Source organism: Electrophorus electricus, chromosome 4 (genome assembly GCF_041902795.1).
Source record: "Electrophorus electricus isolate QZ-2024a chromosome 4, ASM4190279v1, whole genome shotgun sequence".
In the NCBI taxonomy this organism is placed as follows: Eukaryota; Metazoa; Chordata; class Actinopteri; order Gymnotiformes; family Gymnotidae; genus Electrophorus; species Electrophorus electricus.
The window spans coordinates 2,403,424-2,426,384 of NC_137500.1; the positions used below are offsets into that span (position 1 = coordinate 2,403,424).

A 22,961-nucleotide genomic window follows, 5' to 3' on the forward strand; every position below is an offset into this window, starting at 1 on the left:
GGAGGAAGAAGAAAGAGAAAGATGATATTTTGGACACCTGTTTGTGTCTTGTGATAGTTTTGTTGTTTATTCGGTGCGTGACCTCTTTTCCCCTTACTCTGATTCTGAGCTTGTTTGATCCCTCTAACTTGGCCACTGTTGTAAATGTATATATAGTAGGTATGTATTTGTATAACATATGTACCTATTTGTATATAGTATGTATGTATTTGTATGTATTATGTATCTATTTGTGTGCTCTGATAAGTAGGGAGTGACTGCTGTTGTGTTTGGGGCCTGGGTAATTTTGTCTGTATTTTCACTTAGGAAGAGTGTAGTCTTATGTATTTATTTTGTCTTTGTTTTGACTTACAGAGTTAGTGTAGTCTTATGTATTTATTTTGTCTTTGTTTTGACTTACAGAGTTAGTGTAGTCTTATGTGTTTACATTGTCTTGTACAGGTTTAGACAGCATCTTTGTTTTCTAGTGTGGGTTTGTTTATTTTTTTGGACTCTGTACCTCCTGCTGTAGCACCAGTGTTACACTTTGTGTGTATTATATGTTGGATATTTGTTTGTATAATACACTGGCAGACCTTGAACTATGATGGTCTTCTCTGAGATTTTTTTTCTTAACACAAAACTCTTGTTACAGCCTTAAACCTAGACAAGGTCATAATATTGAAGCAGTGAAATTGATGGCATTTAGAGTGATGACTAACAGTGTTCAGACACTACATGAGATCCAGGTGTCATCAATACCAACATGAGTTCAATTATTTCATGACTCTTTAAGTGTAGAAAATCCTGACTGAATGTAAAAGTGACTGCAGCACATAAGAGGGGGTAAATGAGAGCTCTAAGAGGAGAGATTTTATCATTCATCTGATAAACACTCACACTAGTTCTGTGGTAAAAAAAAGACAGATGTGTTGTTTGCATATGTGAGCTGCTTCACTGGTCTACACACTTTAAGAGCTGTAGTGGTGATCAGAGAGTGTTCAGTCCTTTAACACACACTGACACACAGCACAATGATGATGTCACTCATTCTACTGCTGGGGACACTGGGACTCCTCACTCAGGGTGAGACAAACTGAAATAAGTTTAGTTTTCATTTTTACTTGGTTTTGGATGGTCATGTTTATTTGTAATGGTTTTTATCCTTTATTTTCAGAGTTACAATTTTTTTAAATTTGGATTTTATTTTGATTTTATTTAAAATTCTTCTAAATTTAAATGTCATTTTGTATGTGAATATTTTTTCAGAATCATTTGGGGAGATAATCCTGACTCAGTCTCCAGGATCTCAGTCTGTTACACCAGGACAGACTGTTACTATCAGCTGCAGGGCCAGTCAGGACATTGGCTATAGCCTCCACTGGTACCTACAAAAACCTGGAGAAGCTCCTAAACTCCTGATCTATTATGCATCAAACCGTCAGACTGGAGTTCCAGATCGAATCAGTGGTAGTGGATCTGGCACAGAATTCACTCTAAAAATCACTGGAGTCCAGGCTGAAGATGCAGGAGATTACTACTGTCAGCAGGGTTACACTCCATTCACACAGTGTTAGAGCTCTGTACAAAACCTCCCTCGGCTGTAGAGGAACTGCTCTGACTCAAACAGACTGATCTGAGATCAGTTGCAGAACTGCTAAATCTGTACTCAACTCAATTCATCAACTCCAAAACACTACAGTACTGATCCGTTTGCTCTTTTAAATTGTCATCATTGTGTAATAGATACTTACATCACTACATATGCAGTAATATATGAACACATCACTGTGGTGTATAAGGACAGGTGAACACTACCTAGTGGGCTGGTCTGAGTTATTCTAGATGGGATTCTTTTAATCTTCTTAATTTACTTTTCTTTTAATTTTACTGCTGTTTTTTACTTGGAGAAGCTTGGAGAAAGACAGCTGAAGAAATTCAATGTTAAACTGTCCAGGCCACAACTGGAATGGAAAGTTAATTCTTCTTTTTTTTAGAATAAAAGAGCAATTTTAAAGTCCATGTCAGGAGGTAATGGGACAGACAGGGTTAAAATCTAGAATTACTGTATACCTGAATACATCATCCATCATTTTCACCCCAGGGAAAAATTCACAATTTTAACCATTTACACAGTTTTGCCAGGCTAAGAAGGAATTTCATATGATTTATCATTTTACTGAATTTGAAATAAATGAATGAATTTTATATGGCTCAGCATAAAAACCTGCATTAATATATTACAAACAATTAATAATAAAAAAAAAAAAACTTGTGTTACAAAGTTTTAAACCAGCATTAACTATACAATCATATGTCTTATTGATATCAACATTTTGCAATTTAAATTAATAATAATGTCACACTTTTATTTAGCCAAAATTATTATCTGCCTCAGGATAAGGAAACAGGCAAACCAGGGTGCAATACTGATGCTGACCTTGTGGGGGCAGACTAATCATATTCCTGGATCACACAAGCACATCCAGAACAGCAAACACCCAGTGATCTACAAGAGTGAAGGGATTCCACCAACCAGACTAGACTCAGCTTCTACTGTAATGATGGACAGTAGTACAGTAATACATTACAATAATTTATAGAAGAGGAGAAAATAACTTTGTATTCCAGCAGATGTCTGTGCTGAGTAGTGAGAGAACCACATGATGGTAATCACAGAAATGGATGAATTGGTCACAGTGTGGATCAGACTTCACCTGGAGTTATACAACATGTGCAAGGATTTATGCAGCTAGTGGTCAAAACCTTGCTGTAACACACTGGAAATACAGTCAGTGATCCCAAAGCTAACAGAAGCAAAGTAAACAAAAGAAACATAAACAAACAACAAAAACCTTCAGCATGAGAACTCCACAGTAGTTAAAGACCAAAAAGCTTGTAACCACAGCAAACATAAACTACACACAAAAGATACATAAAGATTAAAACACAGGATACATGGAAATGGAAATACATGGAAACACAAACTCCTTAAAGGAGAAAAAAAAATCAATACACACCTACACACAGGCACACACACACACACACACACACACACACACACACACACACACACACACACACGCATGCATACACAGGTGTGTGTGTGAGATGCATAATGATAATGTGATAATGAAAAAGATACATATCACAGTCTGAATGCCTGTAGCAGCTCAACCACACAAACCACAGAGAAGGAGGAAGTCCTTTCTCCTAAGGAGTCCCCACGTCAGGAATCCTTTCTCCTAAAGAGTCCTCACATCAGGATTCCTTCCTAATAAAGGGTCCCCACATCAGGAAGTCCTTCCTCCTAAAGTCCCCACATCAGGAGTTCCTTTCTCCTAAAGCGTCCCCACATCAGGAATTTCTTCCTCCTAAAGAGTCCCCACATCAGGAAGTCCTTCCTCCTAAAGAGTCCCCATATGAGGAAGTCCTTCCTCCTAAAGTCCCCACATCAGGAGTTCCTTTCTCCTAAAGCGTCCCCACATCAGGAATTCCTTCCTCCTAAAGAGTCCCCACATCAGGAATTCCTTCCTCCTAAAGAGTCCCCACATCAGGAAGTCCTTTCTCCTAAAGAGTTCCCACATCTACCAGACAACTGGAGTGTTGTCTGTTCATGTGCTTCCACACATCCACTGATATAAATCACCATTACAGAACAGAGAGTGAAGGGCTGCTTCTGAACTGTACTGGATACACCTGCACCTCCACACTGAGGAACACAAGATTATCAGAACATTTACATTTAACTCATTAAGATTTCAAAGTGGGGACAGTCACATTAATGCTGTTGACCTGCAGGTGAAGAGCATGAGACAGTAGTTAGGTCCTGTGTCCCCCTATGTCATATGTATGTGTGTGTGGAGCTCTGTTCTCTCCAGTTAGTTTCCCCAGACCCAGTCCAGAGTTCCTCTACAGATCTTCATACTCACTGTCCAGTCCTGAAACAAGGCCCTGCCCAGAGGAATGATATAAGGAAGTGTTTTGGAGGAAGAAGAAAGAGAAAGATGATATTTTGGACACCTGTTTGTTCTAGTGATAGTTCTGATATTTGATTCAGTGCTTGGTCTCTTTTTCCCCTTACTCTGATTCTGAGCTTGTTTGATCCCTCTAACTTGGCCACTGTTGTAAATTTGTATATATTATTTACCTATTTGTATATAGTATGTATGTATTTGTATATATTATGTATCTATTTGTGTGCTCTGATAAGTACGTAACGTAATTCCCCCCAAACCACATGACTCTTGAGGGGGAGCATTCCGTGACATTTGCTAAATACATTTTATATTCATTATATAAACTTACTTACTAGAGAACATAATTTTTATTCAATCTTGATACTGTGTTTTTGGTAATTATTTCCTTTTCCTGTGTAGATAATGTTCAGATATTAAATGAAGAACTGAAACTATTCTCTAGTAATGTGAATACCAGTCAGAGTGAAAGAGAGCGAGAGCAGTGGGATGAAACAGATTTGTGTTTATAGCCCTGAGAAACCTGCTCCTTCCCAGAATAGAACAACACTTTTTGCAGATGTTCAGCTTTCATTAGCCAAACTTACTCAAGCACAACACACTCCAGTGCAAAGAATCTTACAGTGCAGATAGTGAATAATAAAATAATACAAGAACAGACCATGTTCAAATTGAAGCTTATTGCAGTGATAGCAAAACCCAAGAATCAAAACCAGCTGAGTGGTGAATTAAGAAAAAAGAGCATTCTTCAGACTATAAGCTCCATTGTTCAGGGCTGTGTAAGTGTGTTACATCACATTACAGCTGACTGAGGTCATCATGGAAGATGGTAGAGCTCCTCCTCCTCTTCCCTAAATGCAGCACTAAGAGTCAGTGAGCTGCTGTGACTGTAACAGAAGTTCTGTTCTTCTACTCTGGTCAGAACACTCTCTTAGACATCCACTGTGCAACTCACCAGCGCCCCTTGTGGAAAGTATGTAGACAGCAGGCACAACAGAGATCCTGTACAGAGGAGCGATTGAGAGCACTACACCACACACACTTTTAGAAATATTTACATAAAATATACTAGATACTTCTTATTTATCATTCTCTATAAATCCGTTCATCAGTTCTAGTTACGCGTGGGCAACTGTGCCTCATCCACCCTCACACTCAGCACTGGAGCTCCTCAGGGTTGTGTCCTAAGCCCTCTGCTCTACTCACTGTACACCTACGACTGCACAGCCACTTCCAGCTCCACCATCATTGTCAAGTTTGTTGACGACACCCTTGTCATGGGCCTGATCTCAGACAATGATGAGAGGACCTACCTGGAGGAGATTAAACACTTGGAAAATTGGTGCCAGGAAAATAATCTCCTCCAAAACGTCAGTACGACAAAGGAGCTGATCGTGGATTGCAGCAAGAAGCAGGAGCGACACTACCAACCTGTGAGGATCAGTGGAACCACGGTGGAGAGAGTAGATAGTTTCAGGTACCTTGGTGTTCACATCTTGCAGGACCTGTCCTGGTCCTGCCATACCAACTCCCTGGCAAAGAAGGCTCATCAGCGTCTTTACCACCTCAGACGCCTAAGAGACTTCAGACTGCCCTCCAAAGTACTGCGGAACTTCTACACCTGCACTATCGTGAGCATCCTCACGGGGAACATCACAGTCTGGTTTGGGAATAGCACCAAGCAGGACAGACAAACACTCCAAAGGGTAGTGCATTCAGCAGAGCGCATCACTCACATGAAACTTCCTGACCTGCAGACCATCTACTACAAGCGGTGCCAGACCAAGGCCAGGAGGATTGTGAAGGACCCCACCCATCCCTACAATAGACTCTTCTCTCTGTTGAGTTCAGGGAGACGCTTTCGCTCCCTGAAGACCAAGACAGAGAGACTGAAGAGGAGCTTCTTCCCACAGGCCATTCGGGCCCTGAATCAAGGAAACTGATAAACTGTGGGGACCACCACCACCATGTAGCATAACTGTATATATATATATATTCTATTACCACCATGTAACATAAAAACTGTAAATATGCCATTTTACAAAATGGATCTGTACATTCTGTACATTGTGTACATATATATACACAGAACCATATACATTGTGCATTGTGTATATAATCATAATATACATATATTGTACATACATTGTTAATATATTTTGTACATATATAGAATATATATTTCTCTATTCACCCGTTTTTCTTCTTCCTCAGTGTGGACAGAGCACTCTCCACCATTTCACTGCGAGTTATACTGTGTATGACTATGTATGTGACAAATAAACCAAACTTGAACTTGAACTTGAACTTGAACTTGAGTTATCCAATAATCAGCACACTGTTCCATAGTTTTCTGACATTGTTTATATTAAATAGAAATACTATTTGACCTATATATTACATTATATTATAAAGTTTATAGTTCTCTAGTATGGTTGGTTCTGTTAAATATGGTTATGTAAAAGGTATTCAGTGGAGGCATTATTTCAGAGAGAGACCACAGAGAGTGTTTGGTAGACATGTATTAATACAGAGAGACCGCAGAGAGCATTTGGTAGAGATGTATTAATACAGAGAGGCCACAGACAGTATTTGGTGTACATGTATTAATACAGAGAGGCCACAGAGAGTATTCGGTAGATGTGTATTAATAAAGAGAGGCCACAGAGAGTATTTGGTAGATGTGTATTAATACAGAGAGGCCACAGAGATTATTTGGTATATGTGTAATAATACAGAGGTCACAGAGATTATTTGGTAGATGTGTATTAATACAGAGGTCACAGAAAGTATTTGGTAGATGTGTATTAATACAGAAACGCCACAGAGAGTATTTGGTAGACATGTATTAATACAGAGAGGCCACAGATAGTATTTGGTAGAGGTAATTAATACAGAGAGGCCACAGAGATTATTTGGTATATGTGTATTAATACAGAGGTCACAGAGATTATTTGGTATATGTGTATTAATACAGATGTCACAGAGAGTATTTGGTAGATGAGTATTAATACAGAGAGGCCACAGAGAGTATTTGGTAGACGTGTATTAAAACAGAGCAGTAACAGAGAGTATTTGGTAAATGTGTATTAATACAGAGAGGTCACTTTGCATGTGCAGCACCTGCTTCAGTGCTCTGGGAGTGTTTATAGTCCTGTGAGTTTAACACTTCATGAATGAGAGCTGCCTGCCCCAGCAACTTCACCCACAGCAACCATGAGTTTGATCCCCATCTTCATCTGCACACTGCTCCTCTGGACTCAAGGTAGGATTTAAAAAAGTGGAATGAATAAAATTAAATTGTGAATGATTAAGTATTTTAATAATAGTTAGACATAATATCTTTCTTATTCCTGCATTTTCTTTCATTCTGAATCCAGAGGTCAGGCCTCATGTTTAATCATGATTCATACTGACTTCATATTTGTTGTTTTTTTTCCAAAATCCATGTGTCAGGTGACTTTGACTCAGACTCCTGCAGTGAAATCTGCTCTTCCAGGAGACACGGTCACCATCAGCTGTAGGACCAGCCACAGAGTGGATGATGGTGTTGATCTGTTTTGGTACTTGCAGAAACCTGGAGAAGCTGCTAAACTCCTGATCTACTATACTACTAATTTATGGTCAGGAACTCCAGCTTGTTTCAGTGGTAGTAGATCTGGATCTGACTTCACTCTGACCATCAGAGAGTTCCAGACTGAAGATGCTGGAGATTATTAGTGTCTGAGTGAATTTTACCTCAGTGGTAGCTGAGTGTTCACACAGTGTTAGAGAGTCATACAAAAACCTCCCTCAGTCTGAACACTCTGAACATACAAATCTATGAGCTACAACTGCTCAGGAATTCTGGAGAAGCTCCCAAACATCTCCCTTCTCTCTTTTCTTTGAGCAGCTGATCTCTCTGTTTCTGTTGGAGCAGGTGAAGACAAAACACTACAGTTATAACAAAAGAACAACACATGGAATTTATCTAGTGCTTATCAAGACCCCACAGAGGCACATTTACACACACCCAGTGCATGGAGCATCAGAAACCTGTCACAGCACTGCAGTACTGAGACCTTTGGTCTCTTGGGACAGTTGTTCTTATAATAGAGCAGGTAGTTATTAGTGGAGAGAAATCTCTACTAGTAGCATGACTGCTAAAGCAGTGTCAGTCATCTTCAGGAGGTTCTGTCCTGTTTGGAGGTGATGAAAGCACACACTAAAGCACTAATCACCATGTCTGTGCGTTCATCTGATTATTCTCAGCCACTGTGAAACACTTCTACCAAAAAATACAGTTCATGTTCATTATAAATGTTTATTACCAACAATCAAAGGTGTAAAAGTAAATATATTTAGGGGGTAATGTTTAATAATCTTACTATAATTTACTAAATGCCACCAGCCAAAGAACATTCAGTAAAATCTTCTATCTCACACTAAAACTTTTGCTTTGGTGTGAAGGACATGCCTGTGTCATAAATGCACTGTATGACTCAAATAATATAAAACATACCAAACATTAAGCAGTTATTTACTGTTACATTTATTACATTTAGCTTGAAGCTTTATTTTAAACAGATACCAGAGGCCTGGAGCATAAAGTTTCTATTATAAAATCTATTGGGAAAATATATTAGGACTGTGGGTTTTTAATAAAAAGTTGGTTGTTTTTTAATATAAAACCTGTACTTTCTTTTGCAATAAAAAACATCTTTATTACCTCCTAAGGGACCCATAACAATATTTTATTAAAACAGCCCAGTGTGCGTTAAAAAGTGATATGCGGTTAGTTTCAGGCATACATTTACAAACAATAATAATATTATGGTATATGGAGAGGACCAAAGATGTTTTAGCACCCACTCCATGATGTTCCAAAAATACACTGACTTACACATTACAGTTTCTAGTGAATGAAACTTATGTTGAGTCATCTTATTTCCTGGTTCCTTAACAAACTTTACCAAGAGTGGTCAAATAGCAACATTATCAAAGTTAATCCTATAACTCATTACACACACGGACTTCTGCAGTACAGACAATTAGCACTTTAACGGCATTTCTTGTTATGTGCAATGTTGGCAAAGAATCTTCAATTAAGACTATAATGTTGTTTGTTCACATTTTTTATTTCACTTTGACCAATAAACAGAGGAACATTTGAGTAATAAACACAGACTATCTAAAAGACAGCACATTAATGAGTGAGAGGAGAACACTTCAGTACACATGTGGGAGTTTCACGCCTCAGCACACTGCTCTCTACTCAGTGTCTGTGTGACAGGAGACTGGGAGTCCTTGGTGGCCTCACAGGTCACTGTCTTCTTCAGCCACTCCTCCTTCTGGAGGGTCAGGGTGCTGCTCCAGCTGTAGAGGCCGTCCTTCTGCAGAAGCCCGGAGCTCTGGCTCACCCCCGAGCTCCAGCTGCTACCAGCCACCTTCCAGCTCAGCTTCCAGTCTGAGGGGAAGCCCTTGTTGGCCAGACACACGAGTGTGACCTTCTCCTGCTGCAGCTGTACACTGGAGGGGGGCAGGACCGTGAGGGTGGGCGGGGCGTCACCTAGGAGACACAACACGGTCTACAGCTCAGACAGGCAGGAACCGTTAGCAGGAAAATCAGTTGTGTTTCACTTCCTCTTTTATTATTTATATTATTTTATTTTATTTAATTTATTTATTCATTTATTTTTTTGTGGAACTGAAGTCAAAAATGTATTACATCAGCAAGCATTATTTTCCATGTTATTTTCCCTGAACATTAAAACTGGCTATATTTCATTCATGAAACATTTAAACCATTACAATTTATAATCATACATACATTAAGGATTGATGAGGGATATTGCTGAAACATTTATGCTTTTGATAAAAAACGATAAAAATGTGACTCGAGTTACACTAAAAGCTCATAACGACACTGCTACGGTTAGGCTAATAAAATGACCTTTAATGCGCTTTAATAAAGAGACCTTTATTACAAACTATACCTACTTAAAATTGTGATTTACTGGGAATAAAAAGTGAAGTTCTTCTTACGTCCAGTGTCCTCCACACTAACTTCGTTTAAGGTCCGTACATAAACCTGCTCTAAACACACTGCCGTCTCCTTTCTTTACAGCGCCGTAGTTTTGCTTCAGAGTTAGTGAACGATACAACCCCAAAGATGCTTGTTTTTCTTTTCTTTTTTTGTAATGAAAGAAGTTATTAAACATACTACATACATACAATATACAATTAGAAATAAAGATAGAAAAACAAAGACAGAAACTAAATTAATTTTGAGTAAGGAGTGAAATTAACTTAAATCCAAGAGTTTTGTCCCTCTAAAACTGTGTATGAAACTGAATTCGGTGCTCCCTTTAAACTATTTCAGACTTATATCGTTATTGTTCATGCGTTAGATATATGTAGACTCTGTAGATTCATAGCAATAGATTACAAAAATTGTGTTTTTAGAGATATTCTTCATATTTTTGTACGCTAATAACAACATTTAAGGCAACATCCAGGTCAAGATAATTTATCTAAAGACATACATTATTGTGTTCTAGATGTATAATATAAGAATTTGAGTATTTGTAACAGCCAACGTTTTGATCTTAGGTATGCGAGTATTACGGTATAAGTGAACTGCACCGATAAAATCCAGTCAGGCACCGACATTACTACCTTTTAAAATAAACCCAGCATGCAGATGAAGGCTTGTTGAGAGATATTTCTGAAACATGTATGTTTTTACTACTGAACGAAACTTTCCATCGGTATAAATTAAAAAGTCTATATTGCTAACGACATAGCAACGGTTATTATATAGGAAGATACTTAAAAAAGTCACAATTAGTCTATAAAAGATTACGGGTGGTTTACAGAACCACCGGGCATATTGACGTGCTTAGACAACGTGGATTAATTGTGAAGAAAACTTAAAGTCTACTTACGTCCAACTGACAGTTTTGTTCCACCACCGAAAGTCCACCACAGAGCTACAATCTCGTTTACTGTCCGTACAAAAACCTCCTGATCTAAACACGCCGCTCTCTCCACTATATACCGCGTAATATGGAGCTTCGACATTAATGCTTTAGAAAACTCATAAACTTAGCCAAACGCTTTTCAGATTTTTAAAATAATTAAACAAAATACAAACATACATTATATTATTTAGATAAATTACCTCGTAATAGCTGTTGCACCTTAAACCACAAGAAATGCAACCGCAACTTGTTTTAAGTCTCCATCATTATCAAAGATCAAACATATCGATTATTATTTCAGAAAATACCAAGTTTTGGATAAGCAGTGAAAGTTACTTACGTCCAACTGAGAGTTTTGTGCCGCCACCAAAAGTGCTCCACAGTGATACAAGCTCGCTCAGTGGTCGTACAAAAACCTCCTGCTGTAAAGAAGCCGCTCACTCTGACCTTTAGAAAGCCTTTTACAAAACAATAATGAACTGCTACAATTATGCAGAGAAATATCTAGGCATTAGAAAGACTAAAAATTGAATTTCTTGCAGCCCATATATTTTTCCTTTGGTTCGTTTTTCGAATGTTAAAATTAGTCTTAATTTGTATTATCAAAATATCTGTTCACTAAAATGTTAAAAAATATTTTATTGTAAAATAACGTTTTGAGAGTTCTTTTTTGGGACGTGTCAATATAACTTTACAAAACCAATAATCAATGCTGGGAAAAGTAAAGATTCTATCTGAACGGCCCTGTTAACTTTACTGTGAAATTCAACTATATAACCAAGTAATGATCCAATAAAATATTTATTTATTTACTACCTTGATTTTGTTTGGCAGCATCTTCAATACAAACAAATATGAAACCAAAGAATCAACAAAAACAACAGTCACAGAGAGTGACACTATAAACAAACAAAATTTAAGATGCATTGAACAATGTGAGGCTGCCCTCCACTGGTTCTTGAGAAAGCACTACAATGATCTGAAAGTCCAGATTGCAGTAATTGTACTAGGAACTTGATAAGTAAGCATATCATAAATTGAAAAGACTACATTTTTGTTCAGAAATAACTAAATGTAATTATAACCTTTAAACTGAATTTAAGAAAATATGCAAAAACAGAGACAATGCCCTAAGGCTTCAGTGGATTAAACAGATTATCCATGTGCATGATCTGATCCAGGATCAGTGTATCTGATTCCTCCCCACTGAGACCTTCCGGTTCCTCACTGAGTCCTTAATCCTCTCAGACAGCTGAAGACCCTGACGTCCACATACCTGGCGATGACGTCACCCACGTGCCACGTCTTCCCTTCCTACGGGTATAAAAGGGTCCTACAGACGGTATTAGGAAGTTTCATGCTCAACCTTGTGTTTTCATTTGTGTGTTTGTTCTTTGCTGTTTTGAGTGTTCTGTGCTCTGATCCTGTTAGTCTACTTCCACAGTGAGATTCGCTTTGGCCTTCTGCTTGTTCTGTTGCCCTTATATCTAGTGTATATAGTGTATACAGTGTCTATATTCTAGTGCATATAGTTTGTGTTCACGTGTGTCACTTCACACCAGGTGTAGGGTGGGCTGCTGTTTGTTTTGCAGTTTTGGGTTTGTCTCTGTTTTGTGTCTGGTGAGGGAGATAGGAAAGTGTGTATGTGTTTTGGTTTTCTCATTTTGTTTTCGTTAGGTTATGCAGTTCCACTTTGGTCAGTCAGTTTCTTTATTTGTGTTTGCTGATTTACCATTTTCAGTGTTGACCCACCTGAAGTCTGTTTGGTGTTATTTGTGCCTATTGTATTACACTCTTATATCATGTATCAATATACAACAGTCACTGATTCATCTCTGATTTGCTCCATTTAGTTTACTCACATATCCATCATTCACATTCAGTTGCATTTGCCATTTAAGTCCAGCTAATCATTTGCTCATTTCTGTCACAGACCCTACCTGGACTGGGTCATAACAGAAATTAAGGGCTCATCCCTTTTTTGTTTGTGTGCTTTGTCTGGCATTTTTTCACTTTGTCTGGGGGGTGTGAGTTTATTGTTGGCTGTTGTGTTAGGATGGATACTTTCACAATAGTGGAATTCTCACTCTGCACTAATTTGGAGGTGTTTGATAGGTGTTGTAACACTTCACACTACAGAGGATTTCTTTGATGTGGCGATACCTCGAGGTGGAGGTGAAGGCTGTTTTTTAGGAAGTCTCGGTAGTGGAGGGTATCCTGCCATAAAGAAATGAGGTCCCTGGGTTCCAGCTCAACCAATGACATCTCCACCTTCAGCAGAGGCTAGTGGTGGGGATGAACCACAGTCAGAGTTGGGCGTAGAATCAGAGGAGTCTCCATCCAAACTGGAAGACCTTCACTTACTGATATGGCTGCGTGAGTTAGAGCTGCAAATGAAGAGGCAGGAGTTTAACACAGTTGTTGCAGTCTTTGCTTCTCTGCCTGTGCCTCTGCCTATTGTTGAACAAAAACATAAAAGTCTTTATCGCCAGCGTTTGAGTGACGCCATTGTTCGATGACGTCACAAGCGCTGCGCTCTACATAAAGGCTCGTATCACTCAGCAGTTACCGCCAATAGAGGCCACTTTTGAAATCTGATCATTTAATCCGACTAAATTCACTTCTAACAGCGGATAGGAATTTATTTCATGTCCTATTGTGTGAAACAACTGTTGATTTGTAAATATGGAACTATACAAGCTAGATGCTACCCACCACAATACACCACTGCAAAAATAACAAAAGCACCGTTACTCACTCAAATCGATTATTTTGAGGAGTAGATTTTTAAGAATGAAATACGTTTGAAAACCATGGATTGTTTGAATTTAAAAGTATTTTTCCAATAATATCCTTGTTTACATCAACGCTAATACATATACAAATGAGGGATGCTTAAAACTCCATATACACTGCCTGGACAAAAAAAAGGTCACCACCTGTATTTAACTAAGCAAATAGGTAAGAGCCTCCCATTGGCAAATTACTGTGTGGGTGATTATGGTTCAGCTGGCAACAAGTTATTTAACCCTAACTGATGCAGTGAGTAGCTTCTCATTTATTAAACAACCATGTCAAAAGACACATCCTGTGGTCATGAAAAAATTGTTAATCTGTTTTAGAAGGGTCTCACATTTAAAACTGTTCTCTCGACTATTGGGAAGATCATAACACCATAAATGTTCAGGATGCTGCACATATCTGGTAGGCTGGGCCTATAGAATGGACATTTATTGGGTACATTGCACATTATTAAATGGGTTTTACTGAGAATACAGACAACTCGTATCTGAATTACAGGCTTGATGCAAGAATGTCTGAACATGAATGAGAAATATAAAGATCAGTTGTTGAATAAAGAAACTTGTTAATGTGTTATTTAATAATACTTTTTAACGATAACTTGTCCAACATATTACAACTGAATTAATTTTATGTGAAGAATATATATCCATCCAGTCTATCCTACCTGTGGAACAATTTATATATATATATATATATATATATATATATATATATATATATATATATATATAGAGAGAGAGAGAGAGAGAGAGAGAGAGAGAGAGAGAGAGAGAGAGGGATAGATAGGTAGATAGATAGATAGATAGATAGATAGATAGATAGATAGATAGATAGATAGATAGATAGATAGATAGATAGATAGATAGATAGATAGATAGATCTGGGAGCACCAGACCCTGTGGGACAAACTGCTCAGAAGACCCAGTAGGGGTCTGAGCCATCTGAACGTTGGGAGAAGTCATAAATATGAGCAGTGAGTATGATCATTATCTGACCTTCAGTTCTGTATTATTCATTATGATATGGTACACGAGAATGGGGTTTAAGCATATGTGTGCTAAACATGGGTAACATGTTTCCTGGGAATGGATGACTTTGATGAAGTATACGCCACTGTTACGCCCCCGTCTAGGCTGTGAGGCCGTATCAAGCTAAAAGAAGTGCAAATGGCTAATGTAATAGAATTTGTGAAAAAAAGGAACAGCAACAAAACAAACAGAAACACAAATGGAAGCTTTTTTTAGTGTATTGTACAGAGGTTATCATTTACAAATAATCTTATTGGTGCAATTCCCTCAGGAGTGACCCAGGCCAAAATAATAACCAAAACCGACACTAATGAAATAAAACTACACACTAATCCTAATAATAGCAGAAACATGCAAAAGACTTTCCTAACTCTCTGATACATAAACAGAGAGAAAACCCACACCCAACAAAAATGGCAGTCACTCCCTACCACCAGTGTCCAACACCAAAGTACCAAACAAACAATATTTACACTCTTTCACTCTTTACACAATCTACATATATGTATATATACACAGCTACCGAAGCAGGAGGGGCGAAGCCAAAGATGAAGTCCAAAAATGGAGAAAAACAAGGTCATACACAAAACATACAAATTTTTAATCACAGCCAAACAAACTCCTAACTAACACACAGTCTCCTTTCTCTGTCTCTCCCTTTCTTGTGGGAGGGACTTTTAAATAGCTGATACAGTTGGCTGGAAAACCGCAAGGAATGGTGCAGAGTCTTAAACAGGGTGGAAATCCTGGCAGTGTACCTGGAACACATTTATACACACATCCATCTTTCCCTAACAGCCAAATACAATGACCAGAGTTTGGGATTTTGTGCACAACCATTGTGATCAGTCACAAAATCTGCTATCTCGCTGTGCCCAACAGTTGTTATTGCACGTGGGATAGAAGCAGGTCTCAGTGAAGAAGAAAAGCTGAAGAAGGAAACTGAAGGTGTTTCATAGAGTTCAGCTGCCATGTCTGAGAATGCTAGCACTGTAATTGGACCAAGCCCAAAACAAAAGGGTTCCTTCTCTGCTCCCCTGAGTATTTACAGAACCATGCAGAAGAAGGTTTTGGGGTTGCTCCATGGGATACAGGAATCATTTTCAAGAGAGGCACAGGCTTCCTCACCTGTTAAACTCATTGAATCTGTGAGTGTGCTCTACTGTCTGCAGTACTTCCAACCATCAGAGAGGATGGCACTGTTTGTGAGAGGCCAATTTCAGCGTCAGATATATTTGTAGAGGAGTCTGTTAAACCCTTGCTGAGCCACAGTGCAGCCAAATTTGTAGCTAGTCAGTTGGTTTCACCTACTTTCTTTGGCCGAGACACTGCAGCCTCCTCTGAACATCTTCAGGACTGTATGTCTATCAGTCAAAATGATTCCAGTAGTAAGTATGCCAATGATGAAGATTTATTCAAAAAGTCCAGTGAGAGGGGCATGATGCCATAAGAAGAAAAAAAAAAATCCAAAAAACCATAGAGATAAAAAAATAAATTCAGTCATCAAGGCCAACAAAGAATTATACCCAAATAAGGCAACTTAACATACATCCAATTATGGCATTCAATCTCTCCCTTGCATTCCAACGCCACTCCTTATATTTAATCTTTGCCCCTTAGAACGAACAATTCTAGATACTTCATAATCTAGAATTCATAATATCTCTCCCCTATGGTTCAAAACATTTAAATTTAAAACATTTTCCCATTATCCAAATATTCTCTTAGGAAAATAAAATATACCCATATCCAAACAGAGCCAGTAGTCACAAGTTTATCGTCCTCCTTTCTATTTAGAAAATTACCTGCTCCAATAACGTGAACCAAAACTACAACTCCCCCTCAATTCGGGGCACTACGCTTGACTTGTCCCCTTACAACCGCTGAACAAAACAAGTACATGCTTTGAAGCCAAACTCCCGTTACCTTATTATAGTAAATATATCTACATCTACACATATGCATTAACTCTAGTAGTTATCTACACATATACATTAACTCTAGTAGTTATCTACACATATGCATTAACTCGAGTAGTTATCTACACATATACATTAACTCTAGTAGTTATCTAGACATATGCATTAACTCTAGTAGTTATCTACACATATACATTAACTCTAGTAGTTATCTAGACATATGCATTAACTCTAGTAGTTATCTACACATATACATTAACTCTAGTAGTTATCTACACATATGCATTAACTCTAGTAGTTATCTACACATATGCATTAACTCTAGTAGTTATCTACACATATGCATTAACTCTAGTAGTTATCTACACATATACATTAACTCTAGTAGTTATCTAGACATATGCATTAACTCTAGTAGTTATCTACACATATACATTAACTCTAGTAGTTATCTACACATATGCATTAACTCTAGTAGTTATCTACACATATACATTAACTCTAGTAGTTATCTACACATATGCATTAACTCTAGTAGTTATCTACACATATACATTAACTCTAGTAGTTATCTACACATATACATTAACTCTAGTAGTTACCTACACATATGCATTAACTCTAGTAGTTATCTACACATATACATTAACTCTAGTAGTTACCTACACATATGCATTAACTCTAGTAGTTATCTACACATATACATTAACTCTAGTAGTTATCTACACATATGCATTAACTCTAGTAGTTATCTACACATATACATTAACTCTAGTAGTTATCTACACATATGCATTAACTCTAGTAGTTATCTACACATATACATTAACTCTAGTAGTTATCTACACATATACATTAACTCTAGTAGTTATCTACACATTTGCATTAACTCTAGTAGTTATCTACACACATACATTAACTCTAGTAGTTACCTACACATATGCATTAACTCTAGTAGTTATCTACACATATACATTAACTCTAGTAGTTACCTACACATATGCATTAACTCTAGTAGTTATCTACACATATACATTAATTCTAGTAGTTATCTACACATATGCATTAACTCTAGTAGTTATCTACACATATACATTAACTCTAGTAGTTATCTACACATATACATTAACTCTAGTAGTTACCTACACATATACATTAACTCTAGTAGTTATCTACACATATACATTAACTGTAGTAGTTATCTACACATATGCATTAACTCTAGTAGTTATCTACACATATGCATTAACTCTAGTAGTTATCTACACATATACATTAACTCTAGTAGTTATCTAGACATATGCATTAACTCTACACATATACATTAACAGTTGGCCACCCTGAACAATGTAAGACAATTACAAGACAATTACAATTATTACTTTACAGAACTTCAGCAAGTTTGTTCCCTCTATTAACAGTGTAATTACTATAAAAGTCTTTCAAACCCCTTGTACTGTCCACGTTATCCCTCTAATATTCGGCCCTGCTGTTTGTCCACATGGAACAGACCGGAGTGCCGTTACATCTGCATAAAAATCATGGTCTCATTGAAAGATGCAGACTTTTCCCTTTACCACTGCTTGTAGAAAGTGTCTTCGAAAGGCTGGCAGTAGGTTTGGGAGATGATTTTGCGTCCATCTTCAACCATAAATGGTCCAGCTAGCTCATCTTTAATAATACCAGCCCATAGCAGTACCTCACCTCCACAATGCTGGGGTCTGAGTCGAAGTCGAGCTCTGTGCCCAATACCAATCCAGCCAGGGGTCCATCCAACTGATCTGTCAAGAGTCACTCCCATCTTATCAGTCCATAAAACCTTTGAAAAATCAGATATCAGATATCTTCAGATATTTCTTGGCCCAGTCTTGACATTTCACCTTATGTGACATTTCACTCGGTCATATCTCTGAGTATTGAACATTTTGTACTTCTGGGCACTCCAGGTAGGTTGCAGGTCTGGAATATGACAGTACTGGAGGATAATGGGTTGCTGGTCGCTTCACATTTGATTCTTCTCTAATCTTTAATTTGAATCTTTTTTCTCAACACGTTTCTTGTGAACCTGTTGACTATTTGCAACAAAATGTTTGACAGTTCTGTGATCATGCCCCAATATCTTAGCAAGTTTAAGAGTGCTGCATCCCTCTCAAATACTTTTTACAATTTTTGATGTTTCAGAGTCAGATAAATCTCTTTTTTGGGCCCCTTTTTGCATGAGGAAAAGAAGCTGCCTAATAATTATGCACAGCTTCTTATAGGGTGTTGATCCCACACCCTCCCTCATTACACAAATACACATCACCTGATATGCTTAAAATCATTAACCACTCAACTTGAAATTGGAAAATATGCATAAAAATGAAGTTTACAACAAAGCACCGAAAGTTGAATCACAGGGTAAAAGCGTCATATTTGTTTAAAGTAGTAATCATTCCTGCTTGTCCCATTACCAAGAAACTGTCTGGTAACATTATTAAAGATGTTTATCTCTTATAAAAGAGCAGACAATGTCCAAAATGAAGCTTTATTTCAGTGGAAGTAACAGAAATGCCAGGACACAGAACAGAATACAAACAGAGCTGCTGCATTCTGTTCTCCTGCACTGGTCAGAACTCCCTCCTGCACCTCTGAGACGTCCACAGTCCAGCTTACCACTCACACTGAGTTTATTGCCTCATCCACAAGTCACCCATAGTGATACATTCTAATGAAGCTGTCATTCAAAAACCTCTGACACACACATACACACACACATACGTACACAGCAACAACAACCCTAAGCTTCATATTTCAGAAATTAATCATTTAAAAAAAAATTAATTACTTTTCCCATCTCCACCTAAACTAATATTTAATGAATATTAATAATATAGTATATTTTGTATTGTCATGTCAGCTAAGAGAGGAGGAATTTGGTATATTGCAATTTTATTATTGCAGTTTTTTTAGGGCTCATTTTGTCAAACACTACACACAGTTCACACAGTCACACAAAAGTAGCAGAACACCTCAGTTTATTTGCAAAATCAAACACTTCAATCAAAGCTGTACAATAATTTATACAATAACAATGACAATGTGTCTCATCTGCTCTGCATCCACCTGGTTTTCTGGTGTGATGTTGGTGTGTAGTCTGTCTAATGTCAATGTGTGGACTGTGATGATGGTGTGTAGTCTGTCTAACGTGAATGTGTGGACTGTGATCATGGTGTGTAGTCTGTCTAAAGTGAGTGTCTAGACTGTGTTGTTGTAAGGACCCAGGTTGCCGTGGCGATGGATGACTCCATTCTGTGTGATTACAGCCACATTGTGATGATACCACCATGTTGGCCCTCGACATTCTAAATAGCTTTGTGGCCAATGATGTTTGTCCCTCTTCTTACGTTTGTCAGGTGAAGTCCAGATAACATTGCATCAACCTGCTAGAAACGTACATGTAAAAAGGTTGTGTGCAGCAAACAATATTGAAGTGAACACATCACATGAATACATTACATACCTGCATATGTTCATGCCACAGGTCTTTTACTTAAAGACAGATAAACTCACCTGTTTCATTTTATAATGCTTACACTTCAGTTGTGAGTTTACAATTAATCACCCACGTGATCATCACAATTAATCATCCCAAGTTCATTTGACAGCTGTGTTTTTTTCAGTTGGTTCACAGGTGGGAGGTTTTCAAAGGCAAAGTGACGTTGTATTCGATTTCTGTGTCTAATGTAGAGAAGTGTGTTTAGTAGAAGTGATGTCATGTTAGATTTCTGTGTCTAATGTAGAGAAGTGTGTTTAGTGGAAGTGACGTCATGTTAGATTTCTGTGTCTAATGTAGAGAAGAATGTTTAGTAGAAATGATGTCATGTTAGATTTCTGTCTAATGTAGAGAAGTGTGTTTAGTAGAAGTTGTGTGTGTGTAATGCTTTGATTAAAGTCTGAGGCTGAGAATATGCTTATAGTTGTGCAGATCTGGGATGAGGTTTTGCTATCTGACTGTCAGATTTCACTAAATGTGTTATTTTTTATTATAGTGTGAAACAAATCATAAGAAACTGTAATACAGAGAATTTGGTAGATGTGTATTAATACAGAGAAGCCACAGAGAGTATTTGGTAGACGTGTATTAATACAGAGAGGCCAAAGAGAGTATTTGGTAAATGTGTAATAATACAGAGAGGCCACAGAGAGTAATTGGTAGATGGTAATTTGTGTAGAGAGGAAACTTTGCATGTGCAGCACCTGCTTCAGTGCTCTGGGAGTGTTTATAGTCCTGTGAGTTTAACACTTCATGACTGAGAGCTGCCTGCCCCAGAAACTTCACCCACAGCAACCATGACTTTGATCCCCATCTTCATCTGCACACTGCTCCTCTGGACTCAAGGTAACACAACTTTATATTTCACATGGCATCTGAATAAGAAGAAACCAGCCACAGAAAACACAACATATCAGGTATATGTGGATGAGGTATATATTTATCTGATTAAATTAGTGATTTTTTTTTTCAGACTGCCATGCTCAGGTTACTGTGACTCAGACTCCTGCAGTGAAATCTGCTCTTCCAGGAGACACAGTCACCATCAGCTGTAGAACAAACCCTGCAGTGTATAATAATAACTATTTACACTGGTACCTGCAGAAACCTGGAGAAGCTCCTAAACTCCTGATCTACTATGCTACTAACTTACAGTCAGGAACTCCAGCTCGTTTCAGTGGTAGTGGATCTGGATCTGACTTCACTCTGACCATCAGAGGAGTCCAGACTGAAGATGCAGGAGATTATTACTGTCTGGGTGCACATTACATTAGTAGTAGCTGGGTGTTCACACAGTGTTAGAGAGTCGTACAAAAACCTCCCTCAGTCAGACTGCACAGAGACTGCACTGCTGCAGCTGGGACCTACTGCAGGTGTTGAGGGGGAGGATGTGATACAGCACAATGACACACTCTGTGCAGGAGAGATGCCCCATCACACTCACTCACTACTGAACAACACACATCTATAGAAAATCATTCTTCTAGGAACCACAACACACTGAATCACGACAGTACAATGTTAGAATTGACTTTTTTTTTTGTATGTGTTTGGTATTACATCTGAAAAGCTGTACAAACAGTATGTGGATGGATAAACATATTATCTATGCCCTGTGGCTCTCCAATTTACCCCTGTGGCTCTCCAGTTTACCCCTGTGGCTCTCTCCAGTTTACCCCTCCTGTCTCCAGTTTACCCCTGTGTCTCTCCAGTTTACCTTTGTCTCTCTCCAGTTTACCCCTGCTTCTATCCAGTTTACCCCTCCTCTCTCCAGTTTACCCCTGCCTCTACCTAGTTTATTCCTGCCTACCCCCAGTTTATAACTCAATAATTTGCTATACTAACATTAGTAACACCTATTGTCATGAATCCTATAGAAACATACAACAGAACTAATAATTAGACTGTGATCTTCTGGAGATCTCAGATGTTGCTCCTGGGATCTGCTGGAGCCGTTCTCCCAGTATGGGGCTCACAGCCCGTAGTGCTCTGCTTACTAAGGGACACAGTTCTCACTGCTCCTGCTATTTAATGGCCCCTCCCACAAGGGAGGAAGGGAAGAGGGAAGACACACAGTTTTGTTGGTTTGTTTGGCTTTTGGTTGCAATTTTGTATGACTTGTGTATGACCTTGTTTTCCCCATTTTTGGACTTTGTGCTTTGGCTTCGCCTCTTCTGCTTCAGTAGCTGTTGCACATATACCTGTAGATATTGGACAGAGAGTGTAAATATTGTTTTGTTTGGTACTTTGGTGTTGGATACTGGTGGTAGGGAGTGACTGCCATTTTTGTTGGGTGTGGGTTTTGCTTCTGTTTATCTGTCAGGTAGTTAAGAAAGTCTGTTGTATGTTTCTTTAGTTTGTTGGGATTATTTAGTGTGTATTTTTCTTCCATTAGTGTGGATTTTGTTTATTGTTTTGGCCTGGGTCACTGCTGAAGACATTGCAGCAGTAAGATTGTTTGTAAATAATATCCTCTGTGAAATACACCAAAAGGAGACTTCCATTTGTGCTTTTGTTTGTTTTATTGCTATTCACTTTTTACAGCTTACATTCTGTTAGCCATTTACATTTCATTTTCCTTGTTACGGCCTCACAGCCTAGACAAGGTCGTAACAAATGCTTTGGTCACATTGACATTCTTCCTGGCCTTAATTCTTCTGAGGAGCTCTTCATACACAGCCTCGATGACTGAACTGTGGAGCTCTTCAGGCAGGTCCAGCCTATCCTCCACACGCACTCCAGTTGCACTGGATAAA

At 38.2% G+C, this 22,961-nt stretch overlaps 1 long non-coding RNA gene and 1 gene segment (V, D, J or C); one reads left to right on the forward strand and one right to left on the reverse strand.

The window, feature by feature from the left end:
* Window positions 1–1,008: 1,008 nt before the first annotated feature.
* Window positions 1,009–22,961, forward strand: part of LOC145657409 (uncharacterized) — a 32,198-nt gene continuing 10,245 nt past the window's right edge. The window contains exon 1 of the long non-coding RNA XR_014123045.1: window positions 1,009–1,065. This is a non-coding gene — a long non-coding RNA (uncharacterized LOC145657409). The remainder of the gene's footprint in view (window positions 1,066–22,961) is intronic.
* LOC118240930 (immunoglobulin kappa constant-like) lies at window positions 8,669–11,252 on the reverse strand. The segment is given in 2 exon segments: window positions 8,669–9,504; window positions 10,883–11,252. Coding segments are annotated over 2 exon segments (456 nt in total).